The 26,251-nt window shown below is 43.8% G+C and overlaps 1 protein-coding gene across 3 annotated transcripts in view; it reads left to right on the top strand.

Moving 5' to 3' along the window:
* The window catches only part of LOC126188934 (proteasomal ubiquitin receptor ADRM1-B), a 98,058-nt gene that overhangs the window by 28,136 nt on the left and 43,671 nt on the right, over positions 1-26,251 (top strand). For all 3 annotated transcript variants that reach the window (XM_049930669.1, XM_049930678.1, XM_049930658.1), the window contains exon 4: positions 19,026-19,134. In XM_049930669.1, the coding sequence (XP_049786626.1) occupies positions 19,026-19,134 (109 nt within the window). The remainder of the gene's footprint in view (positions 1-19,025; positions 19,135-26,251) is intronic.

Here is a 26,251-nt window from a genome sequence, read left to right as displayed (position 1 = left end):
TGGTGTTCACAGATGGCTCAACAGTTGGCGGCCGAACAGGTTTTACACGCACGGTGCAGTGAACTCCACACTCTGCCAAATGACTGCACTGTCTTCACTGCTGAATTGATGGCTGTTAAACTAGCCCTTAGCCATGTTTGTTCTTCCCCCAGGGGGACCACAGCTCTTCTGTGGGTATGTGTGTGTGGCATGCACAGGTCCCCGAGCTATTGCGGTCTTTGTTCTTCTCTGGGCTGCTTTACCTATCCCATCATTCTCCTTTCCTGACCTCCTTCCTTCCCCTCTCTTGGTGTTGTTCTCTGTCAGCCCAGCTATCCTCATGACTTTGCTTCCTCTTACAGTTTTGGTTGGTTGCTTTTCCCCCTCCTTTTTGGCGTTTCTATTTTGGTCCTCCTCCAGGGTTTGACCTCCATCTCAAAATTTGAAATCTGTAGTGTGAACCAGATGGAGAACAACTCTCTCCCTAGCACCTTATAAAGACAACTTCTGCCAGTCAGTCAGCCTCCCTCTGTGGATGCGACCATTTAGAAGACATCCCCGCGACTATTGCTTCACACAAGTCACAAGTATGACAGTGGGTGTAATTTTCCATAGGGAACTTCTCCTGTAATCTGATAATGAACTTAGGGCTAATCTGGAACAATGTGGTGTTCATTTCGTCTGACATGTCCAGAAAGCCCTAAGGACTGTCTTGTAGACACTGGCTCTTTCATTGTGGCATTTGAGGATACCCTGCCCGAGAAGGTCAAGGTACCGATGAAACGTGAAACTGTACATTTCACCTCCCATGCGTTGTTCCCATTGCCTCAAGTTTAGCCACATGTGCCCACCATGTGATGCTGCTCCCACCTGTGGTGACTCGCCGCCCTCTTCATGTGGGGAGCCCATGTACCCCACAGCCTCACTGGGTAAACTGCTGTGGTCTCCATTCTCCCCAGTCACTGGAGTGTCCATTGTACATGAAGGAAAAAAGAATTCAGGAATTAAAGAATGTTGGCTGTCTCAGCTACTTTGAGGACCAGAAATAGACAGACTTCACCCTGTAAATATCTCCTGTACCTTTGCCTCAGCTAAGTCTTCTCTCCTTACCTTTCTGCCTTACCCCCATCCTGCACTCCACTTCCCTTTCCTCACCTTCAGCAGCTCTCATCCCTTCTCCTCCAAGAATCAGTCCTCCTCCTCGGCCAGGCAAGACATCCTCTTCTCTGGCTCCTGCTAGGGATGGGGCTCCCTTTCAGAGCACCTCTCCCCTGTGTTCTCAGGACAGGAAACTGGCACCCTTGGGTCGGATGAGAGACCCACATTCCAAGGGCCCAAAAGCCACTTGCCCTCTGTCTGATCCCGACATCACTGCCACTTATTCCCTTACTGGTAATGCCTCCTCTCTCCCTCCAAGGGAGAAGAAGCAGCAGTACAAGTCAAATGAGGCTTCCCTCTTCCCCTTCTCCTCATCCCAGATCAGACCCAGTTTTTATGGATGTCACCCCAACCTCATTGGTGACGACCACTGACTGAGCAACATGACCTCCCGTTGGTTTCTTTGTGTCTCGCCTGGACTCTCACCACAGGATAATGCAGTGGAATTGCAATGTATATTATTGTCACCTGCCAGAAATACGCCTTGTTTCCACCTACTCTTCGTTCTGTCTTGATCTTCAAGAAATGCACTTCCGTGATGATCACTCTCAATCTTTCCGTGGTTATTGGGCATTCTGTCAGAACTGTGCCATTCCCGGGATAGCATCTGGAGGGGATCTGCACTTTGGTTCATACCCATGTCATTAGTGACTGATTAGTAGTGACCTGGAAGCAATAGAGGCAAGAATGCGAATGACCTCAGTGATCACCATTTGCAATGTCTACTGCCCTCCAGGTAGGTCACTTCCTTATGTTGTGAACTATCTACAGCAACTCTCATCCCCATATCCGCCTGTGGGGGGAGTGCTGCTTGTGTTGTAGGGCTCTTCTACTTGATCAAATTATTACACCCTTTGATTTGTGTCTCCTCAATGATGGTTCCCCTACCCACTTCAGTGCTGCTCATGGCACTTTTGCTGTTATCAATCTCACAGTCTCCTCCCCTGCTCTCATGGCTTCCCTACATTGTTCGTCCCAAGATGAACTTGGTGACAGTGTCCACTTTCTGGTGATTCTATCATTCCCCCAGCTACCACCAGTCAGCCAGGCCCCCACGTTGGACATTCTGCAGGGCCAATTGGCCTTTATGTACATCTGCTGTGCACTTAGACACCTCTCTCTCGAATTGCATTGAAGCAGTTGTGCAGGTCATATCCGCCACTATTCTTCACACTGCTGGCACTGCTACCTCCTATCCCCAGGACCCCCTCATCATCGACCGGTACCGTGGTGGACCAGGGACATAGCAGTCGCTGTCCAGGATTGCCGACGGGCGCTGCAGCGATTTAAATGACACCCTTCGCAAATCAAATTCTTTGCTTTTAAGTGTCACCATACTAAGGCTTACCAACCTTATTAAATGGAGTAAAACAGAATGGTGAGAGCGCTATGTTTCCTTCCTGGGGACGTATGCCTCTTCATTGCAGGTTTGGTCCAAGCTCCGTAGCCTTCTGGGCTTCTGGTGACAGTCAACTGTCCAGGGCCTTATCCTCCAAAGCACTCTTATCTACTGATCCATTGGCCCTTGCAAAACACCTTGTGAAACACGTTGCAACAGCATCGGCATCCTTTTCCTATCCTGCTACCTTTCTCTGCCAGAAACACAGAGTTGATCAGACCCCCTCTGTTTCAAATCTCACCAACCTGAACCCTATAATGAATGCTTAACTGAATGGGAATTCTTGCAGGCTCTTACATTTTCGGCTGACGGGGCCTTAGGCCCATATTCCACCCACAACCAGATGATCCAACACTTGGATGTTACACAGGGGCAACATCTACTCAGTCTTCAGCCGCATTTGGCACACGGATACCTTTCCATCACAGTGGTGAGACAATATAGTTATCTCCATCCTTAAGTGTGGGAAGAACCCAGTGTCTCAGAAGCTACCTCACGATTAGCCCAATGAACGTACTTTGTAAAATGTTTGAGAAGATCGAGAGGTTTCGGTTATGTTGGGTACTCGAATCTCAGGGCCTTTGTGTCCCCGTATCAGTGTGGCTTTAGGGAAGGAAGATCTCCAATTGACCATTTACTCAGATTGGAAACTGCAATTTGACAGGCTTTTACTTACCAACAGCACCTTGTCATGGTGGTCTTTGACCTACATAAGGCATTTGACAAAACTTGGTGCCATCACATTTTATATACCCTCCATGTCTGGGGCTTTTGCGTCCACCTACAGATTTTTTATACGTGAGTTTTTATCCCACCAGCTTTTGTGGGTTAGAGTTTGCGTTTCACTCAGCACCCCTCGGATTCAGCAGAATGATATCTCACAGGGTTGTGTGTTAAGTGTTGAAAGATATATTTACAATTAAGGGCTATCTTTACAATTAATCTGAATATTGGGAGTAAAGAGTGGCCTCAGTACAACTGTCGTGCAAACAGAATGCAGTGGGCTGTGCCGTACATCAGAGCTGGATGAAGCATGGAGTGGAACTTAAGCAGTGAGAGCGTCAACAAAAATTCAAGAACATTTATTAGATCGGTTAATTTGAATGTACACGTGAACGTGTATAGTGAGTAATATGATGGTTGCTGTTGCCTGCAATCCATTATGTTGCATATTAATTAACCCTAGAACTTTACTTTGGAGTCCCCTGCAAATTCTATGATCTATGGAAGAGGAATGATCAAAGGATGGTTTAATCACGAACACTTACATTCACATGCACTTCAGAGGCTAACAGGAAGGAAAAGAACTAAAAACCTTCACCACAACACACGTGGGTAGCAAGAGAGGCTGTTCCCTTGATTTTAACATGTGGCATAAATGAATACAATTTCTGTTTGAAGTTAATTGCTATAAAAAGGAAGCATAATTAAGAATCATAATTAATTCAGATATTCTGCAGCAGATCACTATGGCCTTGGTACTGTAAAGTTCCACATTAGATCACAACCACATGGGCCTCACAAACAAAAATGTGCACAAAGAATGCTATCAAGTGAGACGAATTGCACAAAATTCAGTCATAAAATCACAGAAATCATACGCAAATTACATGCTGTCGCAAAAGGGATACTAAAAAAAATGAATCACAGTAAACTCAACATGGCTCCATGCACTTAACACTCATTACTTAGCAAGTAAAATTTGTGACACACGATAATAAACTATGAACAATGAAAGGAATCATTTACTTTGACTAGCTTTGAAAACCTTACATAAAACACAATGTTAACTTCTCATTGAAAGGGCACACTTACCGCCAGCAGCTCTCGCCCATCTCGCGTCCCACGGAGCACTCCACGAGCATCGCTCTCCAACCAAAACTGATCCCTTACCCACAGAAGTGGCCTGAGGAACCCCTATTGTGGTGCCAACCTATACAAAAGGTTCGTCAAAGGCGAACAAACTTCTTTGCTACCTGGTAGGTGTTTCCTACAGTTGGCTGTTCTGAGACAGTGGCAGACTGCTACACTCCCACAGATCTACGCACTGAAATCCTTGCACACCCTTTCATACATTTAACTGATTGGACAAGAAGAGGAGAGAAAAGATACATTGAAATATGGCACTTAAATGTAACAAACGTGTGTGGGGCTCCGACAAGTATCAATAACACAATGAAATGTTAAAATGAAGTATGGTTAGTAAACTGTGGCCATCACACACACACACACACACACACACACACACACACACACACGCACAGCTGCTCAGTCTTTTCCCTTTTCTTCTTTACATCTAGGGTAATAGACCATTTGCACCAACAAATGAGTTGCCAGAGACAAACAAATGAAGCTGTGTGGTGTGGCAAAATCATGAAGCAGCTCGTGCAGAGACCCATCAGTGTCACACTCTTCCTTATAGCCATCAGTGGGCTTGTAACCTAAGTTGGGCCTCTAGCTAGCTCAGCGTTGTATGAAATGTGTTCGAAAATTAAGATGACTTTATATTTTTATAAAAAAATTGTTTGTTTATTCATTACTATTCATGTTGTCCCCTTGAAAGTAACCCCCTCACATGCAATACACTTCTGCTCATGCTTCTTCCAATCCTCGGATCACTTCTCTTCAGCACTTTTTGGTACAGCCTTAAGTACTTCCAGCGATGCAGTTTTTATTTTCTCAATCGTTGAAAATCTTCATCCATTCGTAGGTATCTTCCGCTTTGGGATGAGGAAAAATTTGCAGGGGGCCAAATCCGGTGAATACGTTGGCTGAGGCACGATTGCTGTGTTTTTTTTTTTTTTTTTTTTTTTTTTTTTGCCAAAAAACCTCTCACAAGCAACAATGAATTGAGCAGATGCATTGTCGTGATGCAAAAGCCGTGAATTGTTTTTCCACAATTCCGGACATTTTTTGCATATTGCTTCTCACAAGAGCAAATCAGTATCATCATTGACGTCATTCAAGAGCTCCTGAGAGATACTCATTCGATGGTTCTTCTGATCAAAATTGAGAAGTTGTGGAACAAACTTCACTGACACACGTCTCATGCCCAAAACATCCAAAAAAATTGCATGATATGAGCCGATTGCTATGCCAACATCCTCAGCAACTTCTCTTACAGTAATTCGATGATTTTACAAAACAATTTTCTTCACAGCTTCAGCATTATCATCTGTTGTCGATGTGCTAGGGCATCCAGAATGAGGTTCGTCAATGGCATCTTCTCGTCCGTTATGGAAGAGCTTGTACCACTTGTAAACTTTTTTGCTTGCTTAGAGTAGACTCACAGTATGCCACTGTCAACATTTCAAGCATTTCAGAGCACTTGATTCCATTTTTCACACAAAATTTGATGCAAATTCTTTGCTCCATTTTTATAATAATAAAAAATTGCCGAGCACACTAAAATACACCTAACCCTTTTATCTGACAAAAACAAATGAAGCATCTTCTGCACTCTAAACTGTGAACTTATGTTTTGGATGTGTGTACCAACATAAAAAAAATCTATAATCGAATGTACATTGCTCGCGCAATTTGAAAAGACATCCTACTCTTTGAACAACCCTGATATGTAGATGATTTTTGCATCTGGTGCAGCGTCTGCTGTGTGCCAGCTCCAAGGTGCCATCCAGCGGACCTCTGCGTGGACTGCCTCCCATGAATTTTCAGTTTTCTCCCTCCAAAAAGCGGGTTATGCATTTGTCATCAACCCATAGTACAGCCCCATCCAAAATTTTATATAGGTGTTGCAGCACAGTCTCATTCCTTGGGCTTTGTTTTTGATAAAAAGCTGATGTGGCTGCCTGATATTTGCCACCTGAAGACTACATGCATATGAAAGCTTAATGCTCTCCATCTTTTGGCCCACACATTTCGGGATGCAGACCATGCCACTCCTCGCCATCTGTACTGTACTGTACTGTGCTGTGCTGTGGTCTTGTCCAAACCAGGTTATGGCAGTCAGGTTTATGGACTCTGAAAATACTTGATGCTGTTCACCATTGTGGGGTGTGTCTGGCTGTTGGTGCCTTTCACACCAGTCCTGTTGACAGTCTCTTTGCAGAAGTGGGGTTTCCCCTTCTACAAATTCGGTGGAGCCAACTCCTGATTTCTTACGCAGGCACCATTCGCAGATTCCCTTCCCGTCCCGTGTACCCTGTCCTCTTTGCATGTGGTGACGTCTCCCTCCTGATCACTGCCCATGGGTGGGATTGCCAGGTGATATGTGTCTTGCTCCCCCCCCCCCCCCCCCCCTCCCCGCTGTCGGGATCTCCATCTCTGCTCACTGGAATGTGCCCCCATGTATTTCCTCCCACACCCACTCCTTGGATGGTGCCTAGACCACGGATTAGGACCAAACAGTTCCAGGGTATTAAGGTTTCTGTCGTCCCTATGGTCTTAAGGCGTCTTGTATGTTCCATCCTTGCAGAGCTCTAAGGTGCTACAATCTTCTACATTGATGGTTCTGAGAAAATCAATAAGTTGGGATATGCTTTCATGTCTCCTGGCTTAGAACACCATTTATCATTGGGATCATGTAGTGTGTTCACAGCAGAGCTGCTAGCCATTAACAAGGCCCTCCATTCTGTTTCTCAGGCCTCCCTCCACAATATTTTAATATGTACAGACTCACTGAGCAACCTGCAAGCAATCAACCAATGCTATTATCATCATCTTTTGGTCTAAGCTATCCATGACCTCTCCTCCCTTGCTCGTTCTGCCTGTTCAGTTGTCTTTCTGTGGGTCCCAAGTCATGTGGATATCCCAGGGAATGAACTGGCTGACCATTTGACTAGAGAAGCTGATACTTACCCTCCATTCCCTTTCATGACTCAAGCTCCAGATATAAGGATCTATGTCAGATCTCTATGTGCCCAAAAGTGGAATGACATCTGATGCACTACTGCTCTCAGTAATAAACTCCGCACTATCGAGGAGACTACTGTGGTTTGGTGCTCTTCCTTCTGCTCTTCTCAGAAGGGGTCCACTATTTTATATGGTCTATGCATTGGTCATACCAGGTTCACCCATTGTTTCCTCCTGCATAACAAACCACTCCCACAATGTGGTTGTGGAGCCAGACTGATGGTATCCCACATATTGGTGGAATGTCCCCTTCTTTTGGCCCTTCATGCTAAGTGTAGTCGTCCAGATTCCTTAATTTTAATATTAGCAGATGATTCATTAATGGTTGAATTGGTCCTCAGTTTCCTCCGTGAAGGTGTTTATTTTCAGATGTAAGGTTTTGATTTACTCCTGGAGCAGGGCAGGGTTGTTGGGGTTGGGGGCCTCTCTCCATGTTTTCTCGGTCTGAGACCCATGGCCACTTCCTCTTGCAAAGACTGCTCTTTTATCCCTCTGTTTCCCAGTTTTTAGATTTGGTCCACCCTTTTATACCTTCTATGGCGTGTGTTTTGACTTCCTTGTTTTTTAGTTTGACTCCTCTCCACTTCTTGTGGACTCTTTCTCTTCCGTGTGTAACTTTGGAATCATGGGACTGATGACCTCGCTGTTAGTCCCATAACGCCATCAGTCAATCAATGAAATTATGCTTGTTCTTGGACTGGCAAGAGTATCCTAATCTGTAGTGACTCCATTAACAGCCTTCAGGCTATAGACCAGCACTGCTCTACTCATCCACTGGTGAAGCTGTCGGTAGCACTGCTCTACTCCTCCACTGGTGAAGCTGTCGGTGCATGGACCGTGCTTCTGAAAGTTGAGTGTGCTGAGTTTCTGACATGAAAGTGTGGAGTAGCGTGTTGGGATCCTTTCTGACCTTGCAGAGCAATATGTAGCATGTCAGATAAGCTGAACTTGCATTTGAGTGCTACTATATCTTATGAGTGCCGTATCCCTTCAGTGCAGAGTTGTGATGTGCCACATTGGCTTTCAGTTGAAGCTCATATGTATATATGCTATATCTGAGCACCAGCAAACTGAGGAGCTCTTGAAAACCCATTGTTAATTGTATGATTCGTTGTAATGAAATGATGAGAAACACCATATTTGTTGTAAAAAGATTATTGTAGCTTGTGTATTATGTGAGTATTCCATTTGAAGGCAACAGCACATTGAAGGTCCATGAAAAATGCATTGTTCTTGGTGCAGTTTGTTACAATTGAAATCCTATTAGTATTATAGCTACAATTGAAGCTTTCAAGATGGAGTAATAATTTAGGTGTGATCATCAGAAATCCGTGGTCTCTTTAGCACGTTGAATAGCATCACTGATTTGTGACGAAATGTGTGCTGTTTTGGTGGTTCATGTCCTACTACATCCAAAAATTGTTTTTCCTAACCTTCATGTTTTTAATAGGTTCCAGTGCTTTATTAGTTTAATATAGGTATATACCATAATATTCAATGTTACGTAAATATAAGTGCACTCTCTTTGAGGAGCAATTTTGTTCAAATGGCTTAATCTACAGAACACCTTGCGCTACTTGCAGTAAGATATTTTGCACTTTTTTCTTCTAAGTTTTGTAATTCACATGTTGTAGAGATTCTGCTACTAATTAGGGACAGTGATAAAGTATAAATGACATTAGGGTTATATTAAAATGTGAGAGTGACGAAACTATTGTAAATTTGTTTCACACTGTTTATAATGGAACTTTAAGCTGATGTCCTTATTGATTGGCCGTGAAACTTCCCTTTTTGCCTTGTAATATTTATGCAGATATTGAACTTTTTATTTATGAATACTAGAGACAGAACAACCTGGCTAGCATATGGACAACACAAGAAACTACATTTTAATAGAGCTAGTATTGGAATTTTATGCCAGTCCATTTCATAAACGGTGTGATTTACGAGCCAGATATAGTCAACAATTGCTGCTGGAGTGCATTGCAATCATGTATACCACATTCGGCCTCACGTACTGTATGCACAAGTGGCATCATTTCTGAGCGTTCAGCAGCATTTTGAACTCGGCACGCTCAATGTTGAAGTTAGACACCACAGTCTATGTGCTGACAGCTTTATGGCTGTCCAGGATCTTCTCTTGTACCTCCATCTAGCTGGATGACCAGTTGTTTTCATTTGGACCCCTGGTTATGTTGGGATTTCGGGAAATGAATGAGCTGACCAGTTGGCCACCAGGATGATGATTCTGGAAACAATAGAATAAAAATATTATGGATGAAGTCAGACAAGAAATAACACTACCATTCAACATAGTTCTTATTGGAATATAAAGAGGGGTAAATGTGTGCCGAAAGATTCATCCATTTGTGTTAGATCTCACACAGTGTCGCAAACTCTAGAGGCCCCTCCATGGTAAAATGTAGAGGAAAAGTTGCCTACAGCAAACGTGAGTTTATCGTATGAAGTAGGCCCCATATACATCCATGTTAATAGTCTGCTTGTTAGTAGACACTTGATTCATCGGAATTCAGTTTCACGCGTCAGAACTTTCATTGTCATATGCTACTATATGCGTAGACCAGTATGCTGAAACAGTCTCACTCACTTTCAATGTGTAGGTGTGCTGTAGCTTGATGCACCCGTAACAGTCACATTTGAAAGTTGAAAATATAATGTATTGGATGGATAAAAAAATCTGCTCACCAAGCAGTGGCAGGAGAACACTTATACACTGAAGAGCCAAAGAAACTGGTACATCTGCATAATATTGTGTAGGGCCCCCGCAAGCACGCAGAAGTGCCACAACACGGCGTGGCATGGAGTTGACTAATGTCCGAAGTAGTGCTGGACAGAATTGACACCATGAATCCGGCGGTGCTCCTCCTGCAGGTTCGGGGGTAAGAATAAGCCCGCGGTATTCCTGTCTGTAATAAGAGGTGACTAAAAGGAGTCTCAAACGTTTCGGACCCTATGTGGTGGTCTCCCCTTGGATTTGACCACCATATTTCAAAATTATTCCGAAGAGCAAGCCAATTGGGGAAGGGCGCCTTACTTGGTGCATTGTGTCCATCGTGCATTGAGACCTTTAGCCAGCTTATTCGCCATTACATTGCAGTCCCGCTCGCTCTCCATCTCTTTGGCGAGGATACATCCCTGGGTGCGATTTCCGCCATACATTTTGCAAATGTCGCTTTCTGTGCTGACGACGGCCATGGACCACTTGCCACCTAATATCCAGCACGGTAGCCAGCCCGTTGTGGTGGGGCCACCATATATCCTGTTGGTTGTAGCCCACTGACAACACAGGGATCGCTCTGCTGATGCCTGTGCTGTTAACTCCCCATGTATGCCAATGAGTAGATGCCATCCCACCAGATGGCCCTTGCTGTGACTGGGTGGCGCCTGTGGGGAGGGCCCTTGGTCGGAGTAGGTGGCATCAGGGTGGATGACACGCAGTGAAGCATGGCACATCTTCTCTTGCTGGTGGTCAACCACCAGCAGTCTAAGCGTTTGAGGGCTCACTTTAATGCAAACTTGTATGACCCCAAATCTTTCCCCTCCCTGGCCACACAATGGGAGGAATGATAGACTATGAATGACAGCGAGATGTATTAGCTCCGGTATATAGTCAGTACGAGTGCTGATGGGGAATCCTTTGTGTCCATGAAACCTCAGTTCTTTGTAGAGCATTTAGAGGACAAGTTCGGGGAGGTGGAGGGTTTGTCAAAAATGCGGTCCGGGTCAGTCTTCATAAGAACAGCATCCTCTGCCCAGTCACGGGCATTACTCGCTTGTAAGAAGCTGGGGGATGTTTCTATTACTATCACGCCCCATAAAAGCTTAAATATGGTCCAGGGCATTATCTTCCACAGGGACCTTCTTTTATCTTCAGATGATGAGCTGCGCGCCAACTTAAAGCAACGAGGTGTCCATTTCGTCTGGCGCATCCATCAGGGACCGAAGGATAATCAGGTTGCCACCGGTGCCTTCATCTTGGCCTTCAAGGGTGACACATTACCCGAGAAGGTCACAAGCGGCATCTCTCATTGGCACACGTCATCGCCTTTAAATGCCTCCATGCGCGAGCCCACCGCCTCATTCACCAATGCAAGCAGGAATGCTGGGAAAGGAATGTCTCCACCATTGGCCTCTGTACCTCTCCAACGCAGGTTTGGGCCAAGATTAGGCGACTCTATGGCTATCGGAGCCCCGTCAGCGTACCTGCCCTTTCACTGAACGGAGCAGCCTGTACTGACTCCGACACAATTGCAAACCACTTGGCGGAGCATTTTACTCAGAGTTTCGCTTCCGCAAATTATCCACTGGCCTTCTGCTCCCTGGAAGATCGGTTGGAACATCAGAGCCGTTCATTTCACACGCGCCACCCTGAATCGTACAATGCTCCGTTCATTGAGTCACAATTCGAAAGTGCTCTAGCCGCTTGCCCAGATACAGCTCCCGGGCCAGATCACATCCACTGTCAGATGCTCAAACACCTCTCGGTGGACTGTCAGTGACGCCTTGTAGACCTTTTCAACAGTATCTGTGTGGAGGGTGAGTTCCCGTCACAATTGTGGAAAGCATCGTAATCCTGGTGTTGAAACCTGGCAAGAACCCACTGGAGGTGGACAGCTACTGCCCCATTAGCCTCACCAACGTTCTTTGCAAGTTGATCAAACGCATGGTGAGCCGGATGTTGAGTTGGCTGCTTGAGTCTCCGGGCCTTCTGGTTCCTTCTCAGGGTGGGTTCCGTAAGGGCCGCTCTGCCGCTGATAATCTGACGGCTTTTGCCTGCTGTCAGCATCTGGTCACTGTCTTTTTTGATATGCAGAAGGCATATGATACGACATGGCGACATCACATCCTCTCTGCTTCATGGTTGGGGTCTTTGGGGTCCACTTCCGATTTTCATACAAAATTTTCTGTCTCTTTGTTTCTTCTGCGTGCAAGTTGGGCCTCCCATAGTTCCTTCAGAGTTCAGGAGAATGGGATACTGCAAGGATCTTTCTTAAGTATCTGCCTCTTTTTAATTGCAATTAATGGGCTCGCTGTGGCGTTAGGAATGTTTGTCTCAGCTTCCTTCTATACTGATGACTTCTGCCTATACTTTAGTTCCACTGGCAATGCAGCTGCTGAATGGTGCCCTCTTCAAGGTGCAGTCTTGGGCAGTAGCACATGGCTGCCAGTTTTCAGCTGCCAAGACCTGCGTTATGCATTTCTGCTGGCGACGCACTGTTCACCCTGAGTCACGGCTTTATCTTGACGGCGAACATCTTGCTGTGGTGTAGACGCATTGGTTTTTGGAATTGGTTTTTGATACCCGGTTGACTTGGTTCCCTCATTTTTGGCAGGTTAAACAGACGTAGCTGGCGATATCTTAATGCTCTTCTTTGCTCGAGTCATACTAGCTGAGGTGCCGATCGGTCTACCCTTCTGCAGCTGTACCAGGCGTTAATTCAGTCCCGTCTAGATTATGAGAACCTGGCTTACGGTTCAGCATCCCATTCCGCATTGCAGTTTTCGACCCCATCCTTTACAGTGGGATCTGACTCGCCATTGGAGCTTTCCGGACAAGCCCTGTCAACAGCATACTTGTGGAGGCAGGTGTCCCTCCATTGTGGTTCCAGCGACAATGATTACTGGTCACTTATGCTACACATGTTTGTGGCTTGCCCGGGCATCCCAATTTTCATCTCCTGTTCCCTCAATAGGTCATCCCTCTTCTGGAACGATGGCCCCGACCAGGGTGTGTGATCGCAGTTCGCGTCAGAGCTCTTCTCTCTGGGCTTGAGGTTTTCCCTCTTCCCTTGCGTATACTCCCGTGGTGTGTGCCCCACCCATGCCTTCGGCTCGATTTGGCACAGGGCCCGAAGGACTCAGTCCCTTCTGAGGCCCTCCGCCGCCGCTTTCATTCAATCCTTGACGCATTTCAAGGCTCTGGCGTTGTCTATACTGACGGTTTGATGGTTTCTGGTCGTGTCGGTTATGCTCTTACTCTAGGGGATCATTATGAAAAACAGTCATTGCCGGCTGGCTGCAGTGATTTCACTGCTGAGCTGGTTGCTGTCTCTCATGCCCTAGAGTATATCCGCTCCTGCTCAGTTGAGTCCTTCGTTATCTGTAGTGACTCCCTGAGTAGTTTACGAGCTATCGACCAGTGTTTCCCTCGCTCTCGTCTGGTTTTGGCTATCCAGGAGTCCCTCCATACTCTTGCTCATTGCGGCCACTCTGTGGTCTTTGTGTGAAACCCGGGTCATGTCGGCATCCCAAGAAATGAACGTGTTGACACGCTGGCCAAATTGGAGAGTGACATCAGGTCAGTTTTGTGGCAGAAGGTACTTCACACCTGGGCTGAAGAATGGTGCACCCTTCCTTCACCCAACAAACTTCGGGCCATCAAGGAGGCTACCAATGCATGGTGCTCCTCCTTGCAGGTCTCTTGCAAGGACTGGACTCCTCTGACAGCTGCACATTGACCACACCTGGATAACACACAGCTATTTATTTCACCCCGAGGACCCACCTTTATGATGCTGCGGGTCAGCTTTTACGGTGGTCCACATCTTGTTGGACTGCCCGCTTTTAACTCCTCTCAGGCAGACGTTTGCGCTGCCTGATATACTTCCTGCACTTTTATCAGATGACGTTGCGATGGCAGATTTAGTTTTGAGTTTTATTCGTGCAGGGGGTTTTTATCGCTTGATCTAAGTGTTTGTCCTTTTTTTTGTGTTGAGTCTGGCCGTTGGCCTTGGCCTATGATTTTAGACTGGGGTGGTCGTCTTTTCCTTTTTTGTTTCTATGGTCGGCCAACCACTGTCACACTCAGTGTGATTTTAATTCCTTTTTTCTGGTCTCTGTCTGCATCTTTCTTGTCCTGTCGTCGTCTCTTGTCATCTCCAGTGTTTGTTTTTATTCTTTGTGGATGTCTCAAGTTCGTGGAAAAAGGGACCGATGGCCCTAGTAGTCTGGTCCCTTCAATCCCACAAACCAACCAACCAATCCTGCTGTGCTGTCCATAATTTTGTAAGACTACAAGAGGGTGGAGATCTCTTCTGAACAGCACGTTGCGAGGCATCCCAGATATGCTCAGTAATGTTTGTGTCTGGGGAGTTTGGTGGCCAGCGGAAGCGATTAAACTGAGAAGTGTGTTCTTGGAGCCACTCGCTAGCAATTCTGGATGTGTGGGATTTTGCATTGTCCTACTGGAATTGCCAAAGTCTTTCAGAATGCACAGTGAACATGACTGGATGCAGGTGATCAAACAGGATGCTTATATACATATCACGTTTCAGTCATATCTAGACATATCAGAGGTCCCGTATCACACCAACTGGACATGCCCCACACCATTACATAGCCTCTGTCAGCATGAACAGTCCCCTGCTGACATGCAGGGTCCATGGATTCATGAGGTTGCCTCCATACCTGTACAACACGTCCATGCGCTTGATGCAATTTGAAACTAGACTCGTCCGACCAGGCAACATGTTTCCAGTCATCAGTAGTCCAATGTCAGTTTGACAGGACCAGGCAAGGCACAAAGCTTTGTGTTGTGCAGTCATCAATGGTACACGAGTGGGCCTTCGGCTCCGAAAGCCCATATCAATGATGTTTCGTTGAACGGTTCGCATGCTGAAACTTGTTGATGGCCCAGCATTGAAGTCTGCAGCAGTTTGCGGAAGTGTTGCACTTCTGTCATGTTGAACAATTCTCTTCAGTCGTCGTTGGTATTGTTCTTGCAGGATCTTTTTCCAGCTGCAGCGATGTCAGAGATTTGATGTTTTACTGATTCCTGATATTCACAGTACATTTGTGAAATGATCACACAGGAAAATCGCCACTTGATTGCTACCTTGGAGATGTGTTCCATTGCTTGTGCGCCGACTATAACACCAAATTCAAACTTACTTAAATCTTGATAACCTGCCATTGTAGAAGCAGTAACCTATCTAACTACTGCGCTAGACACTTGTTGTCCTATATTGTGTTGGCCGACCACAGAGCCATACTCTGCCTGTTTACATATCTCTATATTCCAATTATATATATATATATATATATATATATATATATATATATATATATATATATATATATATATATATATATAGTTATAATAGAAGGAAACATTCCACGAAGGAAAAATATACCTAAAAACAAAGATGATGTGACTTACCAAATGAAAGTGCTGGCAGGTCGACAGACACACAAACGAACACAGACATACACACACAATTCAAGCTTTCGCAACAAACTGTTGCCTCATCAGGAAAGAGGGAAGGAGAGGGAAAGACGAAAGGATGTGGGTTTTAAGGGAGAGGGTAAGGAGTCATTCCAGTCCCGGGAGCGGAAAGACTTACCTTAGGGGGAAAAAGGACGGGTATACACTTGCACACACACACATATCCATCCACACATATACAGACACAAGCAGACATATTTAAAGACAAAGAGTTTGGGCAGAGATGAAAGTCGAGGCAGAAGTGCAGAAGCAAAGATGTTGATGAATGACAGGTGAGGTATGAGTGGCGGAAATTTGAAATTAGCGGAGATTGAGGCCTGGTGGATAACGGGAAGAGAGGATATATTGAAGAGCAAGTTCCCATCTCCGGAGTTCGGATAGGTTGGTGTTAGTAGGAAGTATCCAGATAACCCGGACGGTGTAACACTGCGCCAAGATGTGCTGGTCGTGCACCAAGGCATGTTTAGCCACAGGGTGATCCTCATTACCAACAAACACTGTCTGCCTGTGTCCATTCATGCGAATGGACAGTTTGTTGCTATGATGCATTCTATGTGGGAATGACCAGCAACAAACTGTCCATTCGCATGAATGGACACAGGCAGACAGTGTTTGTTGGTAATGAGGATCACCCTGTGGCTAAACATGCCTTGGTGCACGACCAGCACATCTTGGCGCAGTGTTACACCGTCCGGGTTATCTGGATACTTCCTACTAACACCAACCTATCCGAACTCCGGAGATGGGAACTTGCTCTTCAATATATCCTCTCTTCCCGTTATCCACCAGGCCTCAATCTCCGCTAATTTCAAATTTCCGCCACTCATACCTCACCTGTCATTCATCAACATCTTTGCTTCTGCACTTCTGCCTCGACTTTCATCTCTGCCCAAACTCTTTGTCTTTAAATATGTCTGCTTGTGTCTGTATATGTGTGGATGGATATGTGTGTGTGTGTGTGTGCGCAAGTGTATACCCGTCCTTTTTTCCCCCTAAGGTAAGTCTTTCCGCTCCCGGGACTGGAATGACTCCTTACCCTCTCCCTTAAAACCCACATCCTTTCGTCTTTCCCTCTCCTTCCCTCTTTCCTGATGAGGCAACAGTTTGTTGCGAAAGCTTGAATTTTGTGTGTATGTTTGTGTTCGTTTGTGTGTCTGTCGACCTGCCAGCACTTTCATTTGGTAAGTCACATCATCTTTGTTTTTAGGTATATATATATATATATATATATATATATATATATATATATATATATATATATATATATATATATATAAAAAGAAAGATGATGAGACTTACCAAACAAAAGTGCTGGCAGGTCGATAGACACACAAACATACACACAAAATCTAGCTTTCGCAACCAATGGTTGCCTCGTTCCAATTATATATATGTAAGCTTTCTGTGCCAATGACTCCTTGTTCGGCCCGAAGGGTTGAAGGGTAGGAAGAGGGGTGAAGGAAAAGGACTGGTGAAATTCAGGAAGAGAGAGAAAGTTCAGAAAAATCACCTAGAATCCAGGTCAGGGGAGACTTTATGGATGGTGTTTGGGGAACAGTCAGCAGTGCCCAACAGTTAGTCTTTCTTTCTCATCCTGTCTGATAAGTCTCTCCTGACCTAGGCTTCTGGGTGTTTTTTTCTGAATGCTGACCATTTCCCTAAACCTCACTAGTCCTTTTCCCAGATCAGTCTTCCTTTCCCTTCAATCCTTCTACCAGAACAAGGAGCCATTGGCTCTGAAAGCTTGCATATGTAATACCTTTTATACACTGTGTGATCAAAAGTGTCCGGACACCTGGTTGAAATGACTTAAAAGTTCAGGGCACCCTCCATCGGTAATGCTGGAATTAAATATGCTGTTGACCCATGTTTAGCCTTGATGACACCTTCCACTCTCGCACTCTCGCAGGCATATGTTCAATCAGGTGCTGGAAAGTTTCTTTCCCCATTCTTCAGAGTGCTGCACTAAGGAGAGGTATCGATGTTGGTCGGTGAGGCCTGGCACGAAGTTGGCGTTCCAAAACATCCCAAAGGTGTTCTATAGGAGTCTGTGCAGGCCAGTCCATTACAGGGATGTTACTGTCATGTGATCACACTGCCACAGGCTGTTCATTATGGACAGGTGCTCAATCATGTCGAAAGATGCGATCGCCGTCCCCAAATTGCTCTTCAACAATGGGAAGCAAGAAGGTGCTTAAAACATCAATGTAGGCCTGTGCTGTGATAGTGCCACACAAAACAACAAGGGGTGCAATCCCCCTCCATGAAAAACACGACCCCACCATTTTATTATTGGCACTACGCACACTGGCAGATGACATTTACAGAACATTCGCCGTATCCACACCCTACAAATGGATCGCCACATTGTGCACTGTGTTTCGTTGCTACACACAACGTTTTTCCACTGTTCAATCGTCCAATGTTTACACTCCTTACACCAAGCGAGGCATCATTTGCCACTTACTGGCGTGATGTGTGGCATATGAGTAGCCTCGACCATGAAATCCACGTTTTCTCACATCCCCCTAAATGTCATAGTACTTTCAGTGGATCCTGTGTGATGGCGTGGATAGATGTCTGCCTATTACACATTACGGCCCTCTTCAACTGTTGGCAGTCTTTGTCAGTCAACAGACGAGGTTGGCCTGTACATTTTCATGCTGTACTGGCCCTTCACATTTCCACTTCACTATCACATCAGAAGCAGTGGACCTAGGTATGTTTAGGAGTGTGGAAATTTCACGTACAGACGTATGACACAAGTGACACCCAATCACCTGACCACGTTCGAAGTACGTGAGTTCTGCGGAGCACCCTATTCTGCTCTCTCACAATGTCTAATGACTACATAGGTTGCTGATATGGAGTACTTGGCAGTAGGTGGCAGCACAGTGCACTTAATATGAAAAACATATGTTTTTGGGGGTGTCAAGATACTTTTGATCACAAGGTGTGTGTGTGTGTGTGTGTGTGTGTGTGTGTGTGTGTGTGTGTGTGTGATTCAGATCATTTATATATTGTTTAATATTTATGCTTAAATATGTACCATGTGCATAGCCCACTCCCAGCAGTTCTCTTGGCAGCTTCTTCTCATTAGATATTTTATGCCCACATTAAAGATGCATTATAAATTGTCAGTGTCACCTGCTATGAGCTAGTGATATAGAACATCACTGATATTAAGTGACAAACTTCAGTTCAGCAGCAGTATTATTCCCTACGAAAGCCTTTTCATTTGTTCATGTGGAAATGGTGTGAAAGTTTTAAGAATTTCAAAATTGTTTTCCCTGCTGCAAGGTATTAACATAACCAGTAATTTATCAATGCGTGAAGTAATTTTTATACAGATTTCAACTTTTTCTTCTACAGATGGAGACTTGCAAAGTTTGCTGAACAACATGTCTCAACAGCAGCTAATGCAGCTCTTCGGTGGAGTTGGACAAATAGGTGGACTGTCAAGTTTGTTGGGCACCATGGGGTAAGACACATTATCTTGACTGTAGATCATATTAGAATTTGAAGTATGTTTTTATAGGTATTTTATCTTCTTTGGCTATAAATGTGGATGTTCTGCCCATAAATTATCTATAAGCTCTGTAGCCTCTCAAAAGATGGTGTCTAAAGAATGGGTAAATAACATTTGTCAACCTCTGCAACCACTGTGTTATGCCGTAATGGAAAATCATTTTATTGGGGTTGGTTGTAGAGTATTTTGAACAAGAAAAGTAGTGTATCAGCTTCTAGTCAACCACAGATGTCACTAGTGCCTCCTTGGAGATGATGATGATGATGATGATGATGATGTGGCTTGAGTTATATCAAATACTGGTTGTGAGTGCATTTTAGTTACAACTTGGTGGGTAAACACTAAGAAGTGAAGAACATTGGCTGCATCAGTTCTAAAAGGACTGACATACTGCAAATAGGCATGGCTAGATTCACACTGTTTAAACAGATGACAGAACGTGATGCACGCGATTGCAGAACACAGCTGAGCATTGCTCGCCAGGAGGTAGCTTGTGGATCCATCTTCTAAACTTAGCAAAGACACTCCATTTCTGCAGTTGGCAGAAAGAGAAGGTCACTAAGTTAGCCATGTAGCATTCTGGCAGCAGGTAGCCTGCATAGTTTCTATCATTGGGTAAAAGGAAGGTGCTTGGCTGTTACAGGACACTGTTGGGGTGAAGTGCTGCCATGGCATGAAGGCAGAGGCCAAAAATCCATTTCACGGCCACAAAACACGTAAAATGCAAACTGTTATAGTTAAAAGTCAGGCAAAAACGCCAAATGAAAGATAAAAATAAGGAAAGTAATTATGTCTTAACACTCATTTGATAGAGAGAATAGAACTTCAGATACTGTAGATGTAATATTTTAAAATACATATTGACTTAAGAAATTAATAACTCCTTAATGCTTCAAGTAAATTTAAAGTACCAAGTATCAGTGGGCAGTGTCTGAAGAGCACTGTTCAAATGCAGTTTCAGATTTTTCATTAATGTGGTACATTGTGAATTATTTGCCCAAAAGTTGATTCCAAGAAATAAAACGTATTTTAATGCAAAATAAGTTACAAACTGATGATTACAGTGACATTCTGAGACAGTAGACAACTGTAGTTATCTGTAATTGTGTAAGTTTTACCATTTTTAATAATAAGTAATAGTAAGTTAGGGTAAGCTATCTCATGAACTAAAATTTAAATAACCAGAAAACTAAGGGCCACAGCCAAAATCTAAGATAACACAGGGAAGCTGGTGAAATTCTGGTCCTAATTCATATGTAATATTTTTAGTAGCAACAAGTTAAATGTAAATTTGAGAATTTAGCAATGGCAGGTAGCATCTGGTTAAGAGTGGTTGCTATATTGACTCAGGATAGAGTGAGTGAGTGAGTGTGTGTGTGTGTGAGAGAGAGAGAGAGAGAGAGAGAGAGAGAGAGAGAGAGAGATTGGGGGGGGGGGGGGTATAGGTTTATGAGTCGCAACTGTAAGTGACAGAAAGTTTTTGAATAAAAGTTTCATGGAATGTTGTGCAAGAGTTTTCTTAAGTTTAAATGCTGGACTTGTAAAGTTTTCTTTCTGACTGTTAACTTAGAAAGAATTTCAACATTGAACAGTAATGTGTGGTGTTGCATTGCATGTAGCACTTTCATAGTTGCAAGGGACTCTGATCTTTTGTTTTGCTGCTTTCATCATCTTAAAGCTTTAATAAACAATTCATTTCTGAATTTTAAGTAGCTGGTGTTCAGAAAATTTGTTTCACCACTGACACCTTTCGAGCCTGCAATTAGTAATTATTAAGAATGTAACGTAGCCAATGAAAATTAAATACCACATACTTAAACCCATTGACTTTCCATGACACTTAAAGTATTAAAAGCCAGCTATGTGTCAGAGGTAATGCTGGCTGTCCTATTTTCTGCCTTGCGGAGTTTATGCTCGCCATGCCGCTTGAAAGAAAAAATGTATGCTAAATAGTATTATGTCTGGAAGATAATAGTGCCTGATTTTTGGTGTCAGAAATGTTATCAAATTAGGTAGAAACATTTAAAGTAGAGATTTGAAATGAGTACTTTCACTCACTTTCGTATCTTATAGTGTGGTAAGTGGAAACACTCATTAGAAAATTGTACTGGAGTACTACAAACGTAGTACAGAAATATAAATCGTGAGTGACTCTCAGTTAATATTAAAATATAGTATTGACAAACAAGCAGTTAGTTTTATGTACACATTTTCTAGTCATTGTTCTATGGTGGATACTTTCCTGCTTCAAAAATTCATGGCATAACTTGCTGGAAGTAAAGTGGCAAGTGAAAACTGCAACACAAGATCAGAAAACCAACATACGGATGGAAATCCATAAATTTTCGTTAAAATATTGTCATCACACTGTGATCCCACATCTATATTAATTGTCCACTTAACAAAACAGTAAGTGACAATTTTGGTACATTTTTATCTTCTTCCCACCTGTAGACCACTGGAATGTTGAATTATGTACAGTCAGCTCCAACACGTGTGATAATGAACAAACATTGAAACAGCCACTTAAAAACATGCCACGGGTAAGCCTTTGTTGTTGATAGCATTGTTATTGATGGCAGATAGATCTGCCGAACGCAGCACCATATTCTGACTGTTTACATATGTCTGTATTTGAATATACATGCCTACACCAATTTCTTTGGGGGCTTCAGTGTAGTTGCAATTTGTTTCTCTCAGCTGACAGCATCAGTAGTGACATACAAAATAATGAATATAGTCAGTTGATTGCACAATTTATTTTCCACATTCGTCTGTGTGTGATTTTGACGGACGGTAGTTTTCACATTCCAGTTAGCTGTTGCTAACTGTATGTCATTAGTGCCATAAATTCATTCTTCCCACGTGTTTCCAGCCTTTGCACGTGGAGGTCATAATATAGACTACACATTTATTATGGCTTAGAATGGATTGTTGCTTGTATATCATTTCTTATTTGCATTATAAATAGTGACAGAAATGGTACTGTGACTTTAGTGTAGTTTTGTTTAGGCAGAAGTGTTAGTTTTCATCAAATATGTGTTACTTATGTGGACAATGACTGGTTTTCTGGGTGTAACATCTTCACAGTTAATCACAAGAATATTTAAGTGATGATGATTGTCAGAATTAACAGGTAGAACTGAAGAGGATGGGGGAACCATTAGCCAAGAGTGGCAGAAGTTGTATGTGTATTTTGCAGGATTCAGTACGGCGTACCATTGTTACAATTGACTACAATATTGCTATTTACTTCTGAATGTAAGAAAGTGTGAAATGTTGAATTCTGATGTAACATAAACAAACTCAAGCTAAGTGCACTCATAATCTACGTAGTGTCAACTGTCATCTCTCCTTCCTTGCAAGTAGTTATTTCTTCGCAGGAAAAACCTGTGCACTAGCTGCTTCATGGAAAGAAGGCTTCAAATGTGTATTATTTTATGACAGTCTGTAACAAGACAATGTTCACTCATCAGACAGAACATTAGGACCACCTACTTAATAGCTGGTGTGTTCTCCTTTGGCACAGATAACATCTACATCTACATTTACATTTATACTCCGCAAGCCACCCAACGGTGTGTGGCGGAGGGCACTTTACGTGCCACTGTCATTACCTCCCTTTTCTGTTCCAGTCGCATGTGGTTCGCGGGAAGAACGACTGCCGGGAAGCCTCCGTGCGTGCTCGAATCTCTCTAATTTTACATTCGTGATTTCGGAAGGTATAAGTAGGGGGAAGCAATATATTTGATACCTCATCCAGAAACGCACCCTCTCGAAACCTGGACAGCAAGCTACACCACAATGCAGAGTGCCTCTCTTGCAGAATCTGCCACTTGAGTTTGCTAAACCTCTCCGTAACGCTGTCACGCTTACCAAATAACCCTGTGACGAAACGTGCCGCTCTTCTTTGGATCTTCTCTATCTCCTCCGTCAATCCGATCTGGTACGGATCCCACACTGATGAGCAATACTCGAGTATAGGTCGGACGAGTGTTTTGTAAGCCACCTCCTTTGTTGATGGACTACATTTTCTAAGGACTCTCCCAATGAATCCCAACCTGGTACCCACCTTACCAACAATTAATTTTATATGATCATTCCACTTAAAATCATTCTGCACACATACTCCCAGATATTTAACAGAAGTAACTGCTACCAGTGTTTGTTCCACTATCATATAATCATACAATAAAGGATCCTTCTTTCTATGTATTGGCAATACATTACAGTTGTCTATGTTAAGGGTCAGTTGCCACTCCCTGCACCAAGTGCCTATCCACTGCAGATCTTCCTGCATTTCGCTACAATTTTCTAATGCTGCAACTTCTCTGTATACTACAGCATCATCTGCGAAAAGCTGCATGGAACTTCCGACACTATCTACTAGGTCATTTGTATATATTGTGAAAAGCAGTGGTCCCATAACACTCCCCTGTGGCACACCAGAGGTTACTTTAATGTCTGTAGACGTCTCTCCATTGAAAACAACATGCTGTGTTCTGTTTGCTAAAAACTCTTCAATCCAGCCACACAGTTGGTCTGATATTCTGTAGGCTCTTACTTTGTTTATCAGGCGACAGTGCAGAACTGTATCAAACGCCTTCCGGAAGTCAAGGAAAATGGCACCTACCTGGGAGCCTGTATCTATTATTTTCTGGGTCTCATGAACAAATAAAGCGAGTTGGATCTCACACGATCGCTGTTTCCGGAATTCGTGTTGATTCCTACAGAGTCGATTCTGGATTTCCAGAAACGACATGATACATGAGCAAAAAACATGTTCTAAAATTCTACAACAGATCGACGTCAGAGATATAGGTCTATAGTTTTGCGCATCTGCTCGACGACCCTTCTTGAAGACTGGGACTACCTGTGCACTTTTCCAATCATTTGGAACCTTCCGTTCCTCTAGAGACTTGCGGTACACGGCTGTGTCATTGTATGGAAGCAGTGAGGCTTTGGTAGGTCTCTGGAGGGAGTTGGAACCCCATCTGCACACACAAGTCACATAATTCCTATAAATTCTGCTAGTGGGGCAGCGATGAGCTCTGATGCCACATTCAATCTCATCCCAGATGTGTTAAATCGGGTTCAGATCTGGTAAGTTGGGGGACCAGTACATCAATTTTAACTCGCCACTGTGTTCTTTGAACCAGTCCCATCGCTCTCGTGGCCATGCGGCATTGCGTATTGTCTTGTTGAAAAATGCCACTGCCATCAGAAAACATGATCATCATGCAGGTGTGTACATAGCATGCAACCAGTGTATGATACTCTTTGGCTCTCGTGCCTTGCACAAGCTCCACTGGATCCATGGGTGGTCATGTGAATGTTCCCCAGAGCATAATAGAGCTGTCACCAGTTTCTCCTTCCTGTATTATAGGTGTAGAGGAGCTGTTCACATGGAAGAGGATGGATTCATGCCCTCCCATTGGCATGATGGAGGAGGCATCAGGATTCATCAGACCATGCAATGCTCTGCCACTGCACTGATGACCATGTGCCCATACCAGTCATAGTTGCCAATGTCGTGGTGTTAACATTGGCAGATAGATGGGTTGTAGGCTGCAGAGGCCCATCTTTAGAAATGCTTGGTGCACTGTTTGTTCAGACACACTTGTACTCTGCCCAGCATTAATGTCTGATGTTAATTCTGCCACAGTTCACTGCCTACGATGTCAGACATCTGTATTGAGGGTGGCCACCCAATCCCTCAATGTCTGGACATGGTTTCACCACATGTTGAAGACAACACAGCACTTCTCAAACACCTGAAAAGTACTGCAGTTACTGAAATGCTTGTGTCGAGCATCCGGGCCATCACAATCTGCCCTCCGTCAAACTCAAATTACATGGCTTCCCCATTTTACACGCAGGCTGCAAGCTCACTGATACTACATGCACCATGTGCGGGCCTAGCAGTTATTCCTTGCCAGATGACTCTATCACCTGGACGGGTTTATACCAATAGTAGGTTGGTGGTCATAATGTTCTGGCTGATCACTGTATAATTTACATTTGGAATGGGTACTCTAAAGCACCAAATATGTGAGAATAAACATAGTGTTGTTACTTTTATAGTTCTAATCACTGTGGGCACTTGCTGTTGCACCAAAACTTGAATAGCTGTGCCATCCAGAACAGTCTCCCACGGTTAGCAGGATGCAATGATCTAGAAGACAATGAAGTGTCATTAGGGTTTAAGGTCCCATCAGTGATGTCATTAGAGTTAATGCCCATACTTTGAAAAGCAAAGTTCAAGGAGGAAACTTGTCTGTCTCATTTGCAGTGGAACCAACCAGGCATTCATCTTAATAGCATTTGGGAAACAGTGAGAACCTTAAACTGTATAACTGCTCAGTAATTTTGAACACTGCTTCTTCTGAATGAATGCCAGTTTGACAGTATCCTTGACATGGGAATGTTAAACTGCCTTAATCCCAAGGGGCAAATGGTACATGTACACTGATATTTCTGCATACTGAGTTTCTCACTTGAGGTGTACAGTCAGCAGCACAGTACCTTGCCCCCATTCCTCCCAAATTGTCAGTGGTTAACTGTGAACATTCTGTGGACTTGAGTGTTTACTGTTACGGTTTTGTGATTGGATAACAGCAATCCTTGTGCACTAATTCAGAGGTATGCTCTTTGTACCCTGGCACCGTGCCGCAACCGATCACCAGAACTTACCAATCTCTGTAAAACTATTGTGTTTCTCAGAGAATGTTGTAATTTATGAACTCCAAACAATTACGAATTGCCGCTATTGCCACAGGTGGCTGAGCAAGTATGTCAGTTTCAATTGCTCATCAATGTAAGTACTAGTTATTTATTGATGTCCATATAAGCTATTAGTAATGAATATAAATAAAGTGTATGCATGTATAAAAGTGTGTGTATGTATGTCTTTTGCACTCTTAAAAGAAGTTCAGTGGTACTTATAGAGATACATAACAGCACGAGAAATTTAGTGGGAGATGCTGCCATATCTGATTCACAAACTGTTTTTACATCAAAATTTGTAATATTAATTGTGAATGCTGAGCATTTTAAGAATTAAATTTGC

The sequence above is a fragment of the Schistocerca cancellata genome, chromosome 1 (assembly GCF_023864275.1).
Source record: "Schistocerca cancellata isolate TAMUIC-IGC-003103 chromosome 1, iqSchCanc2.1, whole genome shotgun sequence".
Classification (NCBI taxonomy): domain Eukaryota; kingdom Metazoa; phylum Arthropoda; class Insecta; order Orthoptera; family Acrididae; genus Schistocerca; species Schistocerca cancellata.
This window is presented reverse-complemented; position numbering and strand designations above follow the sequence as displayed.